Below are 8,993 nucleotides of genomic sequence, written 5' to 3'. Positions count from 1 at the left end.
TCTCTCTCTCTCTCTCTCTCTCTCTCTCTCTCTCTCTCTCTCTCTCTCTCCCCGCTGGATCTTTCTCCTCTCCTCTCACCCTCTTGCTGTGCCAACTGCCGATGCTCCCCAATTGCCGCTGCTCCCTGCTGCCACCGCTCCCCTACTGCAGCCACTCAGCCTCGACCTTGCCTCTACGCTCCCCTCTCAACCACCCTCTCTTCCTCTCAACCCAGACTTCTTCTCAGCCACATCTGTCACTCTTCTTCTCTGTTCCCCTCTGTTCATCCTCTCGTCCCCCCTTTTCTAAAAATCGAAACCTATCATTTCATCTCCTCGCCGCCCCCTCTCTCAAAACCGAACCATATAATTTCCTCTTAGCGTCCCCTCTCTTAATACCCTATCATTCCACCCTCTCGTTGCCCCCTCTCTCTAAGCCCTACTCACCCTCCAAACCCAAATTTGATTCAATCAAGGTTCAATTAAACTTTACAATAATTTTAATTTATCTGCAATTGGCAGAAATTTCATTAGCTGAAAATCAGAAATTAAATAGTAAATCACACAAAAAATCAATACAATAATAAATACCTGAATTAAAATCAACTTGATAATTATACACGGTAATTAGATTCAATTAACAAAAGCTCTAAAAAATCACCCTGCTAAATCAGGTTTAATTTAGTTTAATTTATGATTTATGCATTTAGTTTAATTTTTTGATTTATGAACAATACCCAACGAAACCCGACCCCCATCACTGACGAGGTATGGTTCGTAGTGACTGTGAAGTCATATGGGGCTTTACCAGGGGTGTTCGGTAAATTTGGACTTAGGTGTGTTTTTGCATTGTTAGGACTAGTCATCTGCTATGGAATTAATTTGATTAATTTTTTAAAATGTTGTAGAATGTTGTTGAATAATTTTGAAGTGTTATGGAATGATTTTGTCATGTGGTAAGGAGATTCGGGTGTTATAAATAACCACCACATGGTATTTTTTTTGTCTATGTTTTATTGAGTTTTCATGTGTCCCTAGGGATGGATAGAGAGTTTGATTAAGAGTAGGTTGGGTAATGGAGGGTGGGTTGAGTCCAGTTCAAACTAGGCTGAGTCGCCTGCACGTGCATCCATTAGCCAACGAAACCCGATCCCCATCACTGACGAGGTACGATTCGTAGTTACTGCGAAGTCATATGGGGTTCTACCAGGGGTGTTCAGTGAATTTGGACTTAGGTGTGTTTTTGCATTCTTAGGATTAGTCATTTGCTATGGAATTATTTTGATTAACTTTTAAATGTTGTAGAATGTTGTTGAATAATTTTGAAGTGCTATGGAATAATTTTGTCATGTGGTGAGGAGATTCGGGTGTTATAAATAACCACCACATGTTTTTTTTTTCTATGTTTTATTGTGTTTCCATGTGTCCCTAGGGATGGGTAGAGAGTCTAATTAAGAGTAGGTTGGGTAATAGAGGGTGGGTTGAGTCTAGTTCAAACTAGGCTGAGTCGCATATATAGGCATCCATTAGCCAACGAAACCCGACCCCCATCACTGACCAGGTACGGTTCGTAGTGACTGTGAAGTCATATGGGGCTCTACCAAGGATGTTCAGTGAATTTGGACTCAGGTGTGATTTTGCATTGTTAGGACTAGTCATCTGCTATGAAATTATTTTCATTAATTTTTAAATGTTGTAGAATGTTGTTGAATAATTTTGAAGTGCTATGGAATAATTTTGCCATGTGGTGAGGAGATTCGGGTGTTATAAATAACCACCACATGGTATTTTTTTTTTGTCTATGTTTTATTGAGTTTCCATGTATCCCTAGGGATGGGTAGAGAGTCTGATGAAAAGTAGGTTAGGTTGAGTCTAGTTCAAAATAGGTTGAGTCGCCTGCACAGGCGACCATTAGCCAACGAAACCCAACCCCCAACATTGACGAGGTACGGTTCGTAGTAACTGCAAAGTCATATGGAACTCTACCAGGAGTGTTCAGTGAATTTGGACTTAGCTGTATTTTTTCATTGTTAGGATTAGTCATAAAAATTAGGACTTAGATAATTTTTTGCATGAATAGACTCTTACTAATGTATGTAGATTTTGTAGATAATAAGACATCAATTATTGGGTTCTTTTGTCGATACAATGAAAAATTGAAGGAAAAGTTTAGATATTTTGATTGTTATGATGGAGGTCAATCATGAATCAAAAGGATTACAGTTTCGACTAAGTTTAGTGAGTTCTTAGTAATGATGTAGGGAGTCATGGGGTGGGATGGTGATACTCATCCAATGATTATTAAGGCCAAAGTTCCATTTTCTGACAGGAATTTTTATTATCTTAAATGATTTTTCGTCTAGTGCTTAAAAGTAGTGGTAATGATTTTTTTCATATGTTTCTTTCAGCTCATCAAAAGGCATGCAACAAAGATATTCTTGTTAGTGATAATCTCCACAATTTTTTCATTGTACTCAACTGCCATTGTTTGGTCGTTTAATTGCACTGTTGAAACAACTCAAGTATCATGCAAGTGTTTGTATGGATTATAGTCTTACATTTGATAATGGCTAGGAATTTGTCCCAAATTCTCTCAAACTCCTTGATTTAGTTTGCATGTCAGAGATATGCTTAACAAAATGTTACTCAATATTGTACTTAGAACTTGTTTGTTTTCTTGTATTAGACAAGTCATGCTACTGATCCCTATATGTTGACCTAAATTGATTGAGAAATTTTTATATTTATTATTTTTTACATCTCTGGGTACATGTAATTACTACTTTATCATCTTGTGACTAAGTCTCTAGTCAACTATACTTTTCTGATGGGTTCGTTGTTGCATTTTGCAATTGAAGAAGAAGCATATGAGGAGACTCAAGAGGAAACGCCGAAAGATGAGGTAGAGATCGAAGTATAAATTTTGTTGGGAAGGCAAGATGAATTTTCTCCTTGTTCAGTATTCACTATGACAAGTAGAGGGGATTTTGGTTAGAGCCTCACTATCTTGTCATTGGTGACAATCTGTTTTGGGAGAGGTTGTCTTGTTGCCTTTTAGTGAAGTCATTTAGCTATATGTTTCTAAACTATTACAACTGATAGAAATTACTAATATATTCATGTTTAATGTTTCAATATAAACCCTTGTTGTCAAAACACTATTTATAAAAATGTTGTTGGTAATTAATTATTGTTGATGTTATCTACTTGTATCGCCTTTGGTGGAAGAGTAAGATTTTTTAATTAAATAATATAATAATTTTATATTTTATTTTTTAAAATTTAAGGTAATAAAATGTCTACCGATAAATTTGATTTTTAAACTCAAAAATAAAATTTCAATTTTTTTAATAAATAAATATTTTAAATTGATAATAAAAGGTATTAAAGTGGTAAGAGTAAGATTTTTTAATTAATATATAAATTTTATATTTTATTATTATAAATATAAGGTAACAAAATGTGTACCGATAAATTTGGTTTTTAAACTCTAAAGTAAAAATTTTGAATAATATTTTTAATTAATAAATATTTTAAATCGATAATAAAATGTGTTAAATAGGTGAGAGTAAGATTTTTTAATTAATTAGCAAACTTATTTTATTTTTAATTATTTTAAATATAAGGTAATAAAAGTGTAGCGATAAATTTGATAAAAAGTGTACTAATAAATTTGATTTTTAAACTCTAAAATAAAATTTTCAAGTTTTTTTAATTAAAAAAAGTTTAAATCGATAATAAAAAGGTGTTAAATTGGTAAGAGTAAGATTTTTTAATTAATTAATAAAGTTTTTTAATAATTTATTATTTTAAATATAAGATAATAAAAAGTGTACTGATACATTTAATTTTTAAACTCTAAAATAAAATTTTCATATTTTTTAAGTTAATAAATATTTTAAATTGATAATAAAAGGTGTTAAATAGGTAGAGTAAGATATTTAATTATTTTTTAAAATAATTTATTATTTTAAAATTTTTGTGATAAAAAGTGCACCGATAAATTTTATTTTTAAACTCTAAAATAAATTTTTTGTATAATTTTTTCAACTTATAAATATTTTAAATCTATAATAGGAGGTTTTAAATAGGTAAGAGTAAGATTTTTTAGTTAATTAGTATACTTATTTTGTTTTTTATTATTTAAAATATAAATTAAAAAAGTGTTCAGATAAATTTTATTTTTAAACTCTAATATATAATTTTTATATTTTTTCAATTAATAAATATTTTAATCGATAATAAATGGTGTTAAATAGCTAAGAGTTATTTTTTAATTAATTAATGTTTTTATAACTTATTAATTTATATATAAGATAATAAAAAGTGTATTGATAAATTTGATTTTTAAAAACCAAAATATTTTTTTAAAATTTTTTAAAATTTATAAATATTTTAAATCGATGATAAAGGTTATTAGATGGATGATGACGTGGTTTGCTATGTTATATTTAAAACAGTGGGTTTATTTTTGTAATTTAATGACATGGTATCCTACATAGGCGATAACGTGTCTGTAAGATGATGTGTCAGAAGTGGCATGATGACAGGGTGACATGTAATTGGTCAAAACCTACGTGTGACATTTGACTATACAGATATGTGTAGTTGACAGTTAAAGTTAAGTATTTTCGTAATTAAGTTCAATAGTTCCTCGTTTATCTAATTAAGTTTTAATCCCAGGACTATATTTCGGGAACTCAGATACATCTTCACTGTGAGGCATAAGACAGATGCTCCGTACATCGCGTGAGCCATTGAGGCAGCTGAACCTCCAATTAACTGAGTCGGGAGTTGTTCTCTTTTTCTAATCCTGCTTCTCTGTCACCATTAAAGAATCCTACTCGAGCAAATGGACGACCACTAGAGTCCCGAGCTTTAAGCAGAAAGAAACCTTAAATCAATCTACTTCCGACCGGTTCACCACCGTAGATGTACACACCTGAACGGGTGGCTGAATCTCTTTCCTGCAGCCGACAGCCGTCTGCGTACTTCAGATACGAATCCGGCGGAAGGTGATAGAAGGTCAAAGAGAATATTATCAACGTCGTTGCCGTCGCAGTGGTATCACATTAGCATTGATGGCATCATTCAAAACTGTCTGTAGCCATTTCAAAATCGGGTTGAAAACCCTGTTAGAACTAAGAGGCAAAAGTGGTCATTTCAAATTGTGTTCTTCAGTATTTTCAAACATTATAAAGGTTCAGCAATCGCCAAGCAAGGGAAGCATCAATTCACTTCTTTTTCAACCACATAATAAGCTTACTGCTGAATACAGCGTTAGTGGAAGGGTGAGTGTACACTGTACACCAATGTAAGAGGAAAAAGTTGTGTAGAGAAAGAAAATAAAAAGGATGAAATATGGACGAAACTTTAGGTATTTCTTGCCCTTTCTTCCGATCGAGTTCTTAATTATCTCACGTGAAGTCATGGAGGAGGCCAGCTCTGTCCCTGACGTTGAGACGCCACGAAAGAAAAGAGACATCGGGGGAGCTGCTGTCGTCATCGTCCCGGATAAGCCTAAACTCGGCGGATGAGGCAGCTGTCATGTGCGACTGTGAGCCAGGGGTATAACTCCAGGTGTAGGGATCTGTTTGTTGATTGTTCATTTCTACGACTGTAGAACTCGCGCGCCTCTCCTCTTTCTTGTATCGGATTCCACACGCATTACAAAGCGACTGCGAACAGTAATATCAATGGTTTGTGCTGCTCAAAATAAAGTCAAATATAAAATTGGAGAAAGCATAGGACAGGTGCATCGGTGGTACCTTGGGGCCCCTGGGTCCGTTCCTCCAGAGAGGAGTGGAGGTGGTATCACAGTTGGCGCACCTGCGAGCAAGCAGTGTTTCACCGTTCAAGTTGTTGAGCTGCATGCTGCTGTTCCCTCCTCGCCCACTCTTATGAGACCCCATTGCTGCACCTTCCTGCTGCCTTGCCTGAAGAATGTCCCAACAGAAATTGGATAAGCACGAGGTTCCAGGCCGGCGTTTCCGCTGGAGGGCAGATACGTCATCGCCCAGGCGGGTGGAAGGGGTACCCAGTGAAAGGGTGCAGTCCACCTGCGACGGACCTCCCCCTCCTAATTGCTCATCGTTTTCGTCGGCGGGCATGGCAAATAGGACGCAGAAGGAACTCCCCGGTGCATGGAACAACCCGCAGGCGCACGGTCCCACTGGAGTGGCACGCGAGCCGCCGCCACTGCTACTATAGCGATGCATAGACACACGCAGATGCAATCAGAAATTAGCTAGAGAATGCACGGGGAGGTTGATCGATATATAGAAGCTCTAGAACGAAGAAACGATAAGAGAGTGGTTGAGGCAGGAAAAGGAGAAGCTAAATAGCATGAGATGATGCAGGCCTAGTGAAGAAAAAGTGGGCAACAATGCATTCTGAGTTTTGACTACAAAATGCGTACGTGAGTGAGGAGATCAAGCGGGGCTCCGTTAGAAACTGAAGAGTGTAATTTCGCTATAAGAACTAACAAATGACCTCAAATAATAATCCAATGAACTCTCTCAATAAGCCATCGTGTCACGAAGAGAGACATATAAATGCTAAAGAAGAAACGAAAAGAAAAAGGGAGGAAGAAAAAAGAAAAGTTAAACTGTGAAGACCGACATATGCCGTAGGAATGGAGAGGTAGAGGCTCGCATAAACTTGGAGATCTCGGGGAAGAAAGAAAAGAGAAAAGATGTTGGGTTGGGTCAGGAAACTCAGTCGGGAGGACTCAGGCAATCGGCCGAAGTAAGCCGCGGAAAGAAAGAAGAAAATTCTCGTCGCTGTCGGCGAAGGATTGGAGAGGATCTGAAGCGAATCAGTATTCAATTCGATCAGGTAGTCGTCGTTCATTGGCTTGCACCGCTCGCCTCGCTCTCCCTCGCTGAGGCTCACCAAACAATGCGAGTCAGAGCGGCAGATGGGATGGTCATAGGGGAGTCAAAAAGAACCCACGTGACTCTGGGAACAGTCTTCCATGATCTGCCTTTGCCGATCACGAGGCAAAGCCAGGACATCGAACCTCTCTGTCCGTAGCCGTATCTTTGACAGACGCAGAGCCAGAGGCAGAAGCGAGCCCACCCAAAGAACCCAACCCGGCCTCCGAGGAGAGGGAATGGATCTCTATGTATGCGACTTGTCCCCTCCTCATGTCTTCCCTCCTTTCCTCGGCTTTCCCTTCTCCGCCGACGTCTGGTAAACCTATTGCCCAGGGATGACCGTCGCTGATTACTTTGTAATGACCAGACAGACACGGCCACCCGTTATGATGATTACGCTTATGTCCATTTCGATTCAAACTCTCTTTCTCCGTCTCTCTTTTTGCATCTGCATCTGCATCTGCAACTGCATTTTGTATCTGGAATCTGGTCATTGCTTGACCGGTCGTTTGAACTCGAAGCAGGTTCTCGTTTAAAGGTAAAAGCAAAGAGAGAGTGAGCGATACACCGCAATCATCAAAGCAACATCCCCTACTCCTCGTTAATCATGCTACGCTTACATTGTGTTTTGAATGGGTGTGTTAAGTCCGAGAAAAAAACAAATCACACATGCACACGCAAGCATCAAAGCATTAAAAAGAATAAGAGAAGAAATAAATATGGGACGAAAACTAAAAGATAGCTAGTAGGTAAAGCTAACTTATAGGCCCAACTCCAGTTATCATCATCAGTTCCTTCATCGCTTAAGCCACAAACAGAAGAATCCCATCCAAGTACACACTCCTTGAGATTGGCGTCTCTGTTGGGTTGATGTAGCGATCGGTTTTGACGACTTAAGTACCGCTTTCCAAAAGATGCTCTGGTCTCGTTGTTTGTTCTGTCAACTATCGAGAGCCCACCACGAATTCCCAACAACAAACAACAAACTACCTTAAAAAACACTAAATACCATTTCTAACTTCTCTCACCTTCTCAACGGCAAATTTACGGCAGGCTCTCTGTGCTTGTTTTACATCGTCTCAGCCTATCGATTCTATCTAATGTGTCGAACCGGTTCCTCCTCAAAAGCAACAAACAAAGCGTTTTAAGAGCCTTTCCAAGATCCCTTCCTTGCAGCGAAGACGCTTCGTATGCCAGCGACATCCAATGTGACCCACTCCATCACCTCTTCCAGTGAGATATATCCTTTGGACGACTTAAAAATGTCTCTGCAGCTAGTAACAATAATAATAGTTGAAAGAAACCTGTTCTTATACTGGTCCATAGAATAGCTAGTATATCTGAACACAAAGATTGTAACCAATTAAGATCAACATAATATAACCACTACAGCATTGCAACCTTCCACTTGTAGCCATGATAATGACTAAAAAGAATTCAGAAAAACTGCACCAAACTTAAAGAAAACTCATAGAAACCATAAGCTAGTGGATGACCTTACTTTAGATACTAGACCCTTCTTCCACTTATCACACTAGGGTCTCATCTGATATGTACTCTTGATATGTAATAGGCGCACACTTTCTACCACTAGAGGGTGCAGTAAAAACTTACAAAGGAAGCAGAGCAAGAGGTGGTAGGATTTATTCTGGTCCTTCGAGGTCTAATAACGGAGTCTGTACCCATTTTGGAGGACTAAATCATTTAGTGAAAACCTGTTGGAAGCTGCATGACAAACCAGACTGGGTCACTGCCAACCAAGCCTCGGTTCATAATGATAAAAATGAACACAAACCTGAGTCACACAAAAGCAAGACGACAATAACCGATGAAGATCAGAATTCTTGCAAAGACTAAAGAGTATGATGGTATCTTCTCATGCATCTTCTTCCACCGTTGTTGCCACTACTGCCTCTGGTGAAGACAAATTCATATGAGAGGGGAACCTACAACACAATTCTGAAGGTCTTCGGAGCTCTTACCGTTTGGCTTCTTGTCTGAAGCTCTGATTGAAGTTATTAACCTCTGAAGTGTCATTATCTTGCAGGATAATTTTGTGGTCCATTACGAACATTTGGAGAAGAGACCGGCAGTCCCATAACTTGAGAGGAGCACTAGCACGTTGTTCCCACACAA

The 8,993-nt window shown here is 38.0% G+C and overlaps 1 protein-coding gene across 1 annotated transcript; it reads right to left on the bottom strand.

Annotated features, from left to right (window-relative positions):
* Window positions 1–5,396: 5,396 nt before the first annotated feature.
* LOC137937364 (GATA transcription factor 19-like) lies at window positions 5,397–6,197 on the bottom strand. Its single transcript, XM_068782433.1, has 2 exons — window positions 5,748–6,197; window positions 5,397–5,657 (listed from the first exon to the last, which is right to left on the bottom strand). Exons 1-2 carry the CDS (start codon window positions 6,195–6,197, stop codon window positions 5,397–5,399), a joined length of 711 nt encoding a protein of 236 aa, XP_068638534.1.
* Window positions 6,198–8,993: the final 2,796 nt, after the last annotated feature.

The sequence above is a fragment of the Aristolochia californica genome, unplaced genomic scaffold (assembly GCF_029961685.1).
Source record: "Aristolochia californica isolate CCGP_79_NKW_82.1479 unplaced genomic scaffold, dmAriCali1.0.hap1 SCAF_7, whole genome shotgun sequence".
Lineage (NCBI taxonomy): Eukaryota > Viridiplantae > Streptophyta > Magnoliopsida > Piperales > Aristolochiaceae > Aristolochia > Aristolochia californica.
The sequence above is the reverse complement of the archived record's forward strand: the minus strand, read 5'-3'. Positions and strand labels throughout refer to the sequence as shown.